A 14,255-nucleotide genomic window follows, 5' to 3' on the forward strand; every position below is an offset into this window, starting at 1 on the left:
AAATAACCAATCATTGAGATAAAAAAACTCTTTTTTAGTGAGAGATTGATTGCATTCACATTTGTATATAAACTATAATCAATATTAGTATCACAATAAAGTATTTTCCCCATAAATATAGATCCAAAAAGAAAAATGTTTATGTTGGAGAAAGATCTTTTATAAGAGACTCTCAGAGTTTATTCACATCATCAATATGTTTTTGAAAATAAAAATACTATCTTACATTTGTAATTTCTAAAGTATGTTCACATCTATCTCATTTGATTTTATATCAGCCCTGTTTTGGAGGGGAAGGCAAGTAATATTTATTACTTCCATTTGGCAGGGGGAAAAAGTTGTGAAAAATCAAATTTAGATTTGATATGTGGAAAAACTTTTTAACATTCAGAATTGTCTAAAAGTGAAGTGGGAGCTTTGAGAAGCAGTGGATTCTTCCTTACTGGAGAATTTATATAAAAGCAAAGTCAATTTAGATAAAATTAAAAGGGAAAAGGTAAATGTGGAAAAATATTTTGGAAGTTAGTTTCTCTGATAAAAGTAAGGCTTCAAGCTAAGATTAGAGGATCACTTATCAAATTGTTATTCATATGTGGGTTAGACTAGAAGATTCTGCTAGCCCTGTCAATTATGAGATTCTGTGATTCTGTGATTTGTTGAGATGCATGGGAAAATAAGAAGAATGCTGGCGCTGGAGTCAGAGGACATGGACTTGAATCTTGACTCCACCACTTATATCCTGTGACCTTGAAGAAATTATTCAGCCTCCCTGAGTTTCAGTATAATGTGTGTGTTACCTTAATATCCATTTGACCTTGAAGTCTATGCCATAATTAGTTAGGGGTAGAGCTGGGACCAGAATCCAATCTCTTGACTTATGATCTGTCACTATTTCCTTTAATATTTCAAGAATCTCTAATTTTGCCGGTGTGAGTATTCCCTTAGAGGATACATGCCAAATCTCCTATACCCATGAATAGCTGACAGAAAACCCCTTTAATCCTTTGGAGCCAAGCTTCTGATGATGTGCCTCTCCTTGTATTTATCTTGACTAGTCCTCAGACAGTAAGACCTATAAATTTTCCCTAGATCTATACTTGAAGTCTTCAGTTTGGTAGAACACCATAAAAATCTTATGTCTTGTTTTTAAGATATTAAATTATCTACAAAACTTCCTAAAATTACTCTAAAATTTAGGTTTATGTTTTATAATGTAAGATACTGGAGAATAAGGGTCAATTTCTGGGCCTCAGGTCTGTTTGGCATTCAGTAGAGCCAGTAAATTAATTAGCTCATTGGAAGAGATAAAAATATCACCACTGGCACATAATGCAAAATAATGTAAGCACAGATCCTTGAAATATTGATGTATCATCACTTAAGAGATGAGAACAGAGAAGGCTAATCTTATTTATGCCATTATTCAAGACTGCAAAGAGATAAATCTTTTAAAAGAAATAGAGATGTTTTTATGCCTAAAAGTCAAGTCCTTTCAGGTATCAGGAGAATTAATAGGAAAAACAGGACTGTCAGTTATGTCTTATCAATTGGGGATAGCTGTAGGAAGGGGAAGTGACGTTTCTGGCATTATATAATAGGTATGTGGAAATGCTTTAGAAAAAGCTGTAAATCATCGTACAAAAGTATGATATATTTGCTATCTATATGTCCCAACCTCCCCCATGAAATTCAGTTCCTGTGCCCATTCACTCATCTATCACTTGTTATCTCTCTTGACCATCATCTGCACCATATTTGATTATACATCATCTTGCTTTCCTCTGCCATTATTTCATGTGTTAGAGTGCTCTCTCCCAAAGAGTGTGCTCACAGGTGTATGAGCCATTTGTCCAAATTGCTTTCCTGGAACTAGGTTCAAGTAAAACAATTACCTATCATTCAAAATACAAAAGGCTCATTTTGTAAGGATTGTCTCAAATACTCAGCCAATACAGCTTTGGTTCAGCTTTAGCTCAACTTGACTCATATTTATGAATGTACCTAAGCAAAAAGTTGCCTAAAAATGTTACCTAAAATAACCTAGTCTTATCACCTGGTCTTTTCTCTATGTAACTAACTCCTATTCATCCTTCAGGGCAGCTAGGTGGCACCATAGTGCATACAGTGCTGGACCTGAAGTCAGGATGACTGGCTCAGACACTTAGCTGTGTGACTCTGGCAAATCACTTAACCCTGTTTGCTTCAGTTTTTTCATTTGTAAAATGAGCTGGAGAAAAAACAGCAGTATCTTTATCAAGAAAACGCTAAAATGGGGTCACAAAGAGTTGGACATAATTGAAACAACTCAATAACAGCAATAATACTTTATTTTTCAGTACCAAGCCCAAGTCCCAGCTCCTCCAAGAAGCCTCCTGTGACTACCTTTTCTCATGGTGATCTCCCATTTCTCAGCTCCTCCTCAGCATTCACTGTCTGTACTTCTAACAGAAAGCTTCTGCCCTTTTCTTTTTTCATTTGCTGAAGTCCCATCTATCTTTTAAAGCGTATCTTAAAGGCTATTTCCTTATACTTTTGTTTTGTACCTCTAAAGTACTTGTGTAAAGTTATATATTATAGTTACCTAAGATTATATCTTAATCTCCCAACTAGAGTGCAAACTCCCTGAGAACAGGGACATGCCTTATCTAAATTGACTATTATTTTGCATGACCCACCATAGCATAGGAGAAACCTATAGTTCATAGAACAAATTGTTATTTAGCTTTCAATGTACATTTGTTTGTTGTCTTCCCAACTTATTTGTAAATTCCTTTATTATTGAACCTATCTAATGTTTCTACCTTCCTACAATGCCAAGTTTAGTATTAGACCCACAAAAAGTCTTCAATAATAGCTATGGGATAATTGTTCCATAATTACAATGACATTAAGTTTTGTTCTATAAATGTACTGTTAAATCTATGCCCCTCTCCCTCCTTTTTTCCACCCCGCTTCATACACATATATTGTCTGTATGACACTAAATAAATCAATTAATCTCCCTATTCAAGGCAACTCTTTAAGAATATAAATTGTAAAGAAATGCATCTTTCCTGCATTCACAGAGAGCATTTCCTCACACAGGAGATTTATATCAATTAAATTACAGGTACCTCTGAATATTGGATGGTAAGTGGGTTTATAGGAATGCCTATGAACATAATAATCAATCCTATAATGTAGCATATTTAGAATATGTCATTTGGTGGGAATAGACTGACTCTTTCTGCTATCCAGAAAGAGCTTTCCTGAAATATACAGTAACCGAATCTGTCAAACAAATGGGAAGTAAGCAAAAAATATTTTTTTCCTTCCCGAATGAAAGTTGTTTCTCCTTTTCAGTTGCTTGTCGAATTGTTTTAATGTCTGTGTGTGTGTGTGTGTGTGTGTGTGTGTGTGTGTGTATGCAAACATTACTAATCCAGATCTTGGAATCAAAAGTGAATTGGCCTAGTGGGCAAGGCCTGATATAATTCTGAGTAAGTTCTTCTCTCTAAGAAGATTAAACTATACCTCATTCATGGCACATTGACCTGCTAAATGCAATTTCAACAAGTACAAAGCTTTTGACATTTCCTTTCCATCAGGAAAGCTCAATCAAATGCAGAGGGACATGGTGGCCTATATGGTTACCTGTAGTACCACTGGTGAAACACACGATTGAAAGGTCTTCTGGCCGAGGAGGCTAAGAGGAGACAAGGTAAAAAAAAAAGGAAATTACTCGAATGTCCATCTATACCTATTCCATATTTATGAGGAAATGCAATTCCAATTTTCTGCTTATTATTCTTTTACATTTGCCCCTTGTTGATCTAGGACCCTGATTCTCCCCTTTTCTTGTTTTAGTACTCACTGTTGATAGCTCTTTCCTTGGTGACTGCCTCTCTTCTCCCAGACTTCGCCCCCAAATTTGACCTCCTTTATGCACTTAGAAAAGAAGTGCTATTTCCATGGCATAAGTGATGATGTTATATTTTGAATCAGAGAACCTGAATTCAAACCCAACTCCTCTACTACCTGTGATCTTGAATAAGTTACTTCAGCTCTTTGGATCTTAGTTCCTTCATCTGTAGAATGAGGGGATTGGAATAGATGCTATTCTAGTTCTAAATCTATGTATCTGGGATCTACATACAGTCACTGATTCTTGCTACCTGTTTAATCTTGGGCAAAGCCTTTAACCTCAGTTGCCTTAACTATAAAATAAAAGAGTTGGACTAAATGACCACTGAACTCAAATCTCTTTTTCTATGATTCTGTGATTTGCAGCCTAGAATCACCATAGCAAATGAATGAAGCCACTCATGAAAAAATGATGAAAAACAAAGTATGATCTAGAATGCTCTTTTTGTCTCTCTAGTTACTCAGTTCTAGGACCAGATAAAGTTCTGCCATCTCCATGAAGTTTTCCTTGAACACTGTCAGAGCCCAATTTTTTTCTGTCTTTTAACTTCGTTGAGAATTTACTGTTTATACTCATCAAACTTGAATCACTTATTACATGGTATGCCTAGAAACTTTTCATAGGTATATGTACAATCCCCTTATCCATATGTGACTTGAGGGCATCGACCTTTTAGTTCTGTCATTACATCTAATACAGAGTAAATAATCAACACTTTTGCTGATTATTAACTTACCACAGGAGGATGATGATTCTCTCGTCCACAATCCTGAAAAAAGGAAATGTGGTTTTAAAAGTTCTTAAATACATTTGCATCATGAGAGCACTGAAATTCATTCAGATAACATTTATTCATTTCATTTCAACATCCCAAATTATTCAAAATTTTTCTTATTAAGAAGACAGTATCTGGGAAATTGAGGTTTAATAGCCTTGAGAAGTTGCGATCAAAGGTATATCAGAAATGCTGCCTTCAATGCTAGTGTTAAACTCAAATGGGAATGAATCCTTACAAACTGCATATTGACTTATAAAACCACAAATGTACACTCTTTATATTGTGCTGTATATTTATTCTATTAAACATTTCCTAATTCCTATTTTAATCTGGTTGTTATACTCTCAAGAGTTTAATTCCTTTGGCCAAATTTATTCTAGTGGGAAATGGTGCAATTTCCACAGTTGTTGATATTTTCATTGTATCTGGTGCCCTTACGAGTAAAAACTTTTTTTCTCCAGAGTCCCACATGTTACTCTATGTTCCGTATGAGCCTGCAGGGTGTTTTATCCACTTGAGGATTGTCTGTATAGGCTGTATTTACTAGTGTGGGGAAGGGAAAGTTGAACTAAGTCAAACATACACTTAGAACAAGCAATTAAGCAGATGTGTAAAAGCTGATTAATAAAATGCATTCATTTTCTTTCTAAAATAGTTTGTATGTCAAACATGGCATTGAACCATGACCCTTCAGACAATAGAGATTCTGTGGACTTCCATAATATGCTTGCTTATAATATCCCATGCAAACAGATGTAGACTCTCACTGGACTCAGTAGGCACCCTCCAGAAAAGTTGTATACTTGGCAGCAAATTAGGAATTAGGAAAGCCCATGTTAAAATCCTAGCTTTAGCAATTAGTTGTGTGATTTTGAGCAGATTACTGTAGATCTCTGAATCTCAGTATCCTCTCTTATAAGATGGAGATAATGACACATAGTGTCTACTTCCTAGTGTTATTATAAGTGTTTTTTAAACATGAAAGCACTGTTGTAACATGTTATTTTATTATATCTTAAATGCATGAGGAAATTAATTATATAACACAATCATGAATGGAATCCCTTTCTATAAAGAAGAGAATTATTTTTTTAAAATGTATAATCATTACCTTCATTAATTTATCTTTTGATAGGCAGCAAAACATAGTAAATAGAAATCTGTCTCTGAAATCAGCCTGGAGAGACTTACATGAAACTGATGCTGAGTGAAATGAGCAGGACCAGGAGATCATCATATACTTCAACAACAATACTATATGTTAATCAATTCTGATGGACGTGGCCCTCTTCAATAATGAAATGAAACAAATCAGCTCCAATAGAACAGTAATGAATTGAATCAGCTATACCCAGCAAAAGAACTCAGAACCACTACATAGAATTCCCAATCCCTCTATTTTTGTCCACCTGCATTTTTGATTTCCTTCACAGGTTAATTGTACATTATTTGAAAGTCCAATTCTTTTTGTGCAGCAAAATAACTGTATGGACATGTATACATATATTATATTTAGCATATACTCTAACATATTTAACATGTATTGTTCTACCTGCCATCTGGGGGAGGGTGTTGGGGGAAGGAAGGGAAAAGTTGGAACAAAAGGTTTTGCAACTGTCAATCCTGAAAAATTACCCATGCATATGTCTTGTAAATAAAATGCTATAATAATAAAAAAAAACACCCCACAGTTGAATACCTCCTTACGCTTCTATAATATTTATTGCCTATATTATTATTTATAGTCCAAAAGGACTATAAAGGACATGGACTATTGCCACTCCATCCTTTGGACTCACCATAGTATATAGCTAAGCACAGGTCCAGGTTTGTATCTAAACTGCTGACTGGTTTTTGTCCTTCATTCTTGAAGAGGACCAACATTACATTACTGTCAGAGCTGAGTTAGAGCTATATGAGCTTGGAATGCTCTGGCACAAGTTGGACACAAATAGTCCCTGTGAACATTTGGGGTAGACTCTCTAGCTTTGTTCATCTAGTGTTTGCTCTGTGATAATTCAATTCTGCTTTGCTCATAGCACACAGCACCTTCTCTGATGAGGGCACACCATGCTAGCCAGTTCTATGCCAGTGTTTCCCATATCATACAATCAATTTTAATGTTCTTAAGAGAGTATCCTTACATTGCTTTTTCTTATCACCTTGTGAGTGCTTACCCTGTGTGAGAGCTCCATAAAATAATATTTTTGGCGAGCATGCTATAATGTCTTATTAAGTGATGGTTGAAGGTTCAAGAGGAAGTGTGATAGTTACATTACTGAGGTGCCATTTCTAGAAAGACCAGTTCCTTAAACCCAGAGATAATTCTGTTACTGACATTCTCTGTGTTAACTCAGCTGGTACTGTCCATTGTGCTAAAATGAGGTCAGGCTTCATGCCTAGAGAGCTTCTTCTAATCTCTGCTACTATTTCATTTGTAACACCAAAGTCAAGAGAAATAAATCCTCTATTATGCTGAGCTGCTACTGATGGAATTGACTCATACCCTGGACAACAACAAAAACAATTATGGATGTGTACATTCCATTCAAATGAATGTCTTCAAAGTCCTTTCTCCTGGATGCTTTCCTTAGTGAGTGGAGCATGCTTGATATTTTCTTGATAGATCATATCAGTACTTTTAGATCATAACATGTCTAAGAGGGAGATAATTCAGTACAGTAGCTATACCAAAAACAGTGATTTTTGGCGTCAGAAGACCTGCGTTCAAATCCCAATCTCCCTGAATCTGTTTCCTCATCTAGAAAATGAAGCGGTTGAATTAAATGGGTTCTAACATGCTATCCAGCTCCACAACAATGAAAGCTTCAAGCTATATCATATATATACATACATATATATACATGTAAACCATGACCCTATATATCTGATTTTGTATATGGAGACAAAAAGCACTGGCAGAAAGCCAGAAAACCTGGATATGAAAATACTGTATGACCTTAAATCATACTTTTAACCTGTCAATGGGTTAGTCAATAAAGATTTGTTATGCATCCCTTCTGGACCAGATACTGTGCTAAGAATTAGCAAGACATAGGGAAAAGAGCCTCTACATGATTCATTGGGGAGAGTGTTGGGTTTGGGGTCAGGAAGACCTGAGTTCAATAGCTTCAAACACTTAGTAGTTGTGTGACCCTAGCAAGTCACTATTTGCTTTAATCCACTATAAAAAGAAATGGAAAACCACTCCAGAATCTTTGCCAGGAAAACTCCACAGACACAATATTGGTGTGCTATGACTTATGGGGTCATAAAAAATTAAACAAAACTAAAAAACAAAGGGAAAGAGCACTAGTCTTCCCAGAAGACTTAAGTTTGAACTTTGGACTCTTTACACTAACTATGAAGTCCAAAACAAATCACTTCACTTTTCAGAATTTTGGTTTCCTGATTTATAAGATGAAGAAATTATAATTTTGCTACCTTCTTCTCAGAGTTGTGAGGAAAAGCTCTTTTAACAAGTTATTCAAACTTCTTAGTAGAGAGGTTATATTATCAGTTAGAAATAATAAAACCTTTCTAATCTATCTCACAATTACAGAAAACATCTGTAAAAAAAAAAAAAGTTTTTTTTTTTTTTTAGAAATTTAAAGTTTTTTTTTAAATTAACAATATATTTGGTTTTACATTTTTAAAGAGCAAGCTTTTATTAAAACAAGGCAAAGAAGCTCACCTCGACTTCCTTCATGGACTGAATCTCCACACCACATTTCTTCCCTCGTTCTTTCAAGTCCTTTTCAAATGGTTCAATGAGAATAATGAATTTCAGGCCGGGAATTTCCTTTCTTTCCACATTTTCCAGGAGAAGTATGGCTTTTTCAGGTCTATCGCAAATCACTGTGGCAATATCAGCTGAGAATAAAATTGTTATAAGTGTCAGTAGTAGGCAGAATCTTTGGCTACAGCCTGTCCAAAATATGCTATAGTTAAAGGGTAACCTGGGCAGACAGTGCTCCAGGATCCAGAAGAGCTCTGGCTTTGAAAACCTTACCCCTAAGATACTGTAGTTTTCTTATTCTATCCAGCAGTATTGTCAAACATTTGTGTGAGATTTTTGTGCTTAGTTTTTTTTTTTAAAAATTGCTAACAGAGGTCTATGCATATGCATATGTGTGTGCCTTCGTGAGTGATCACACACATAGGCGCATACATGAAATCAGAGGGCCAAGATGAATAGACTAGTCTATTGGTGACTTAGTTTTCCCATGAAAACTGATTCTGGGAGAATGGGTATTTAGAAGACAAACTTTCTGTCTACTAAATGGAAAGCCCTCAGTGGAAACTCTTTTTTTTTCCAACTTCTAGATCAGCACAAAAATTTGGGATTTCATAAAGATTGCAACTAGAAGGAACCATTCAAGGTTAGTCTGTGCAAGGCACCCCTAGAACCTGCTATTCTGAAAATTCTCATTCCAAGAATACTTTGGCAATCTTCTTTGGGAAATGAAATTTCAGTGTATGCTTTCCCTGGATTAATGTTACCTGTATTAATAATGTAGCGAATGGCACCTGGGCCTAATGTGTCATATAGTGGAACCACCACCATGGAATAGGTATAGCAGGCCAGCTCTGAGATGATCCACTGGTAAGAGCCACAGGAGAGAGGATTTGGTGGGAAGAGGAAGAAGAGGAGAGTTAAAATAGTGTTCAGTGACTTGACACATGAAAAAAAAAAACATATATATATATATATATATATATATATATATATATATATATGTATCACTGTTGTTTTGTTGTTGCTGTTGTTGTTGTTTGTTTGTTTTTACCTCTGGCCGGTTCTGAGCAAACACACCAATAAACTGCTCTGTTGATGGTTTACATTCATGTTGAAGGAGTCCTGATCCCAGGAACTCTGCCCTGTCTGCCACCTGGTATATGGAAAAGACAATTCAGTAAGGAAAAAATTATTACATGAGAAATCTTGAGATATAGCTAAAAGATTGAATGTTTCAATTTAAACAATTATATTGCTTATACTAGAGAAGCAGCTTGGTGTAGTGAAGAAAAGATTAGCATTGAGCTCAAGAGGATGTGGGTTCAAGTTGTACTTTTGATCTATTATCTGGCTGACCCAGGCAAAAATCACTTATCCTGCCTGCTAACTTCCTAAGAAGATAAGTTACATATAACTTGCCAATATGAATTAGTTGAAGTAGTTTTCTTACCAGTGAGTTTTCTACACCAATGAAATCATAACTCCTACCCCCAACTATGGCACTAAGATTTCCTTTCCCTCTAACTGTACCAGCTAAAAGCCCAGAAGAAGATTGCTAAAGGCCACTAAATTGCTGATGAATCCAGTTTCCCCTCAAAAGATTTGAAGTCCATCCAAGATACATTTCCTGATGTTTGCTAATGGCATTATTAGGTAAAAATAACTTATCATATTTGTCAGCAAAAACATGACAAATGACACGAAGTAACCTTGGAGATGAGTAATATTGCACTGAAGTTTTAAGCTCTCTCTCCTTGGAATTTATTTAGTTACAAAAAATGTCAATGTCATATATTGAATAGTCCTTACCTCCCTGTAGGACAACCACTGATATGGCTGCTTGGGCTTCCTGGATCCAAGGCAGGGACCATCTCCTAAAAAAGAGGAATACTGGCTATTAGCCATTGTGGACACTATGGAGACCTATTTTATGAAAAATTCTTTGAAGTTTCCATTCACCTACAGCACTGCGTAGCATTCTTTTGCCTGATGAAACAAAGTGCCAGTTTGGGGAAAACTTTTTTTTTTTTTTTATTGTGATGGAGAAGCACCAGGCTGACCCATCCACACACATTTTAGTATTTTAAGTGTTGGTTAATGGATAAGTAGAGAATGAGTACAATAACACACAAGGCTGCTAGTTTCAGATCAGAGAGTTTCAAAAATCTCTCTCTTGTGGGATGGAGTTTCAATTCTGGTATAATTCATGAACTGCAAAAAGAATCTGTAAGAAATGATGCAGTTGCCCTCACTCATTCCTAACAATTATTGTGTGTGTGTGTGTGTGTGTGTGTGTGTGTGTGTAGTGTTCGTGTTCATCCAGAAGGGAAAATGTTTTGTTTTATGTATATGTTTGCAATCAGGAAAGCACTCTCCCCTTCCCTCTCCCCCTCAAATTAAGAAGTGCCATTTAAAATGCTTTTATATTATTGAATAGTTTTTAGGGTTTGGGGGGGGAGTAGTATGTGTTGAGAGTTATCCAACCAGAGACTCTATTTCTTCAATGTATCATATTATTACTATCTCACATTTTCACAGTATTTTAAGTTTGAAAAGGAACTTTAGATACATTATTTCATTTGATCCTCATCACAACCCTGTGAATATAACAAATATTTTTTATCCCCACTTTGTAGATGAGAAAAGTGAGACCTAGAGGGATTTGCTCAGGGTTATGAAGCTCGTAAATGTCAAAAGGAGGATTCATATCCAGGTCTCCTGACTCTCAGTTTGGAACTCTTTCTAATACATAATGCCAGCTCCTATGAAGCTAACTAAAACTACTCAAGGGTCAATATTGCCAGTTCTAGACTTGCTTCAAATGTGTTCTCAAAGTGCCTGTTCTAGCCAAGAATAATCTAAACAGATAATTTTAAAGATATGTCTAACACACAACACATATACCAGTGTGTAGAAATCCATCAGACTTATTGGGAAAACTAGTGGAGGTGAGTAGGAGGAATTAAGAAAGAGGAAAATGTCAGGGAGGAAGTAGTTACAAGCAAAACAAACTTCCTGAGCCTAAATGGGGATTAAAAAGGAGAAAGAAAAGTACTAGAATCTAAGATGGTGATTTAATATTGCCTATTGCACAATTTGGCAATGGCTATATAGAATGAATAAGAGAATAAACAGAATTGTATATGAAATGTAATGGAGTATTATTGCAAACTCTTACATTAGACTGTGAGCTCGTTGAGAGCAGAGTGTTTGTTTGGGTTTCTCTTTTGCCTTTCTTTTTATGCCCAGAGCTTAGTGCAACATTTGGCACAGAGCAGATACTTAATATGCACTTGTTGTCCTAAACAGAATCCAGTAAATCTAATGATGTCATTGTTAATGTCATATTACAGGCTGGATAAGCAGCCTCTGGTAGTAAGGATCTGCAGGAAGACTTTTTCCCAGCAACCAAGAAGAACCTTCTGGGGAAATGGGTTAAGAGAGAAGGCCCTGGTCACACAGAGAGCAGTGTCTATACAAAAGGTGCAAGACAGCAAGGACTTCTTCTCATTGTCTCTGAAAGTGGGAGAAAGTCTGTGTTAGTCTGACTCCTGAACATGCTCACTCTTTTACTTAAGTATTAACAAACAGAGCATGCTTGACCCACAGTCCCTTAGTCCCCTCAGACCAGCAAACCTCACCATGCCAGGAAAGAACAGAAGGTGAGACTTCTCAGCAGACTTTCTGAGAAGCCAAGTGGCATAGGCTTTCAAGCTGGAAGAGGGTGTTCATCTGGTCACCCTCTTATTCCTTCTTATTTTAATATACGAGAGAATGAAGACTCAGAAAAGGCAAGATCCTTTTCCAAGGTAACATAGGTTGTAAGAAATAGAACTAAAACTTTTTAGTCCAAATCCAATATTTTCCCCATTATCCCATGTTGCCCTCCCGAGAAAGGACCAAGGGTGGGTATGAGAGTCAGCATGAAAGAAATACAATGAGAAAAACTTTTTAATAGAACTTTTTACAAACATATTTTTCTAATCAGAAAATCTTATGTCTAGGAGTACTTATTCTGTGATAAGCCAAGTCATGTAGAATAGTTTACAATGAAGGCTCAGAGATTTCAGGGAATAGACACACAGTGGGAACAATTTTCAAATATTGGCCTGCTTGGAATAAATACCTTTGAGCCTTTTCTCAGGGCTCAAAATCTCTTACAACAAAAACCAAAACACAATTAAAAAACACGTGACCCTTTTAACTCAAACTTTCCAGAAAGCAAAATACCCCAAATTTTATGAGAACAGCAACAAGAAAGCTTTGACTCCACCTCACTGGACAGGAAGTTGGTCCCCCATATTAGAAAATTCAATTAGAAAAAAACCTTTCTTACCTTGAATAGGAAATCATTTTTTAAACATAATCTTGGTCTTCCTATCTAATCCTAACCTTTTGGAATACAGATCCAAATGAACTAAAGGCAGGATAAAACGTAACAATTGCATCCCCTTAGGTAATGAAATATTTCCAGAGGTATCCAACAATCTCCTGGTGGTGACAAAAAGGACAAAGGGTAAAGACTAGTTACCACACAGATAATAGCAAAAGGTCCTGCAGCTTCTTCCTGTCATCTAGTTCTTGTGTGGAAAAAAAAATGAGAAAGCTATGATTTCCTTAACTCCCTCTATTCTATACAAAGTACACAACTTAACTGGCTATTCACAGAATCAGACTCTTAAGTCTTACAGGATCTCAGGTTTTTTGTTTGTTTATTTGTTTTGTTTTTTTAATGACCACATGTTGGGATGCTGTTTTCATGCCTTTGATTTTTACATCAAGACAGGCCAAGAAAGGCCATTTTGGGATATTTTAGGTTCTTTGCCAAGTTCAAAGAAAACAGCTAAAAATCCAGAAAAATAAAATTTTTTATCAAACCAGGTGTTAAATCTAAAACTTAGTTTATGCCTAAACCAAAGGGCAGATGCTTGGGGAAAGCAGTTGGGCCCTTGACACTTTTCTAACTTTATAGCTACAACATGGGGAACAGGGGAGAGAACAGGAAAAGAGAGGGGATATAGATAAGGGCTAATAATTCTAATGAATTTTCATTATTCACAGAAATGATTTACCCAGAATATACTCATTATTCCACACACTCACTACAGTATTTGAAGCTGCAGCTCAAGTCTGCAGCATTGAGGTGGTAATATTGGTGTCTCTGTTCTAAAAACAAATATTTTGAAAATTGTTCTCAAATTCATCTTAGAAATCACTTCTCCTCTCATTTGATCAGAGTGGAGAAAATGAGCTTGAAATAGTGACCAAGGGTCTTATGTTTATTTTTGACTTAATGATCTTACTTGACCAAAACCTGACTCATGGAATAATAATGTGAAGGGAAGGTCAAAGTCATTTCTCCTTGTTCAGAGATTGTTGAGTTAATCAAAATCTGTCCTATGACATGTAAAAATTTACTTAAAGATTTAACATTCCTTTAATATTCTGTCAGCAATAGACTGTTCTTTTCATTCCAAGTAAAGACTGGTAGCTATTATTTAGTAGAATAAGTTACTACTACTTACCAGGAACCACTGGAACTAGAGGAAGGACTAGCCAGTACTAAAAGTGGAAACGAATGCTAAAGGAATAATTTCAGTTATCCTTGAGTCATTGGCAACATATAAATTGTTTTCTTCAATTAGCCTATTTTTGAATCTTTTAAATGTTTAATCTATTACCTGACTTAGTTTACATATAGAGTTTGATAAAATCTGTTTCCTTAAGGGAAATGTGATATTATGACTTGACTAAGTTTCTTTAAGTTTTATGACACTGAAGGAAGTATGCTAAGTTTTATTACCCAAGAGGAATGTACAAGATTGCAATAAGTA

At 35.8% G+C, this 14,255-nt stretch overlaps 1 protein-coding gene across 4 annotated transcripts in view; it reads right to left on the bottom strand.

Moving 5' to 3' along the window:
- Nucleotides 1–14,255, bottom strand: part of ACSL6 (acyl-CoA synthetase long chain family member 6) — a 140,459-nt gene that overhangs the window by 43,412 nt on the left and 82,792 nt on the right. For all 4 annotated transcript variants that reach the window (XM_051978218.1, XM_051978216.1, XM_051978215.1 and 1 more), the window contains exons 4-9: nucleotides 10,231–10,295; nucleotides 9,473–9,574; nucleotides 9,186–9,285; nucleotides 8,377–8,555; nucleotides 4,641–4,673; nucleotides 3,634–3,685 (exon numbers count right to left, since the gene is read on the bottom strand). In XM_051978218.1, the coding sequence (XP_051834178.1) occupies nucleotides 3,634–3,685; nucleotides 4,641–4,673; nucleotides 8,377–8,555; nucleotides 9,186–9,285; nucleotides 9,473–9,574; nucleotides 10,231–10,295 (531 nt within the window). The remainder of the gene's footprint in view (nucleotides 1–3,633; nucleotides 3,686–4,640; nucleotides 4,674–8,376; nucleotides 8,556–9,185; nucleotides 9,286–9,472; nucleotides 9,575–10,230; nucleotides 10,296–14,255) is intronic.

The sequence above is a fragment of the Antechinus flavipes genome, chromosome 2 (genome assembly GCF_016432865.1).
Source record: "Antechinus flavipes isolate AdamAnt ecotype Samford, QLD, Australia chromosome 2, AdamAnt_v2, whole genome shotgun sequence".
Lineage (NCBI taxonomy): Eukaryota > Metazoa > Chordata > Mammalia > Dasyuromorphia > Dasyuridae > Antechinus > Antechinus flavipes.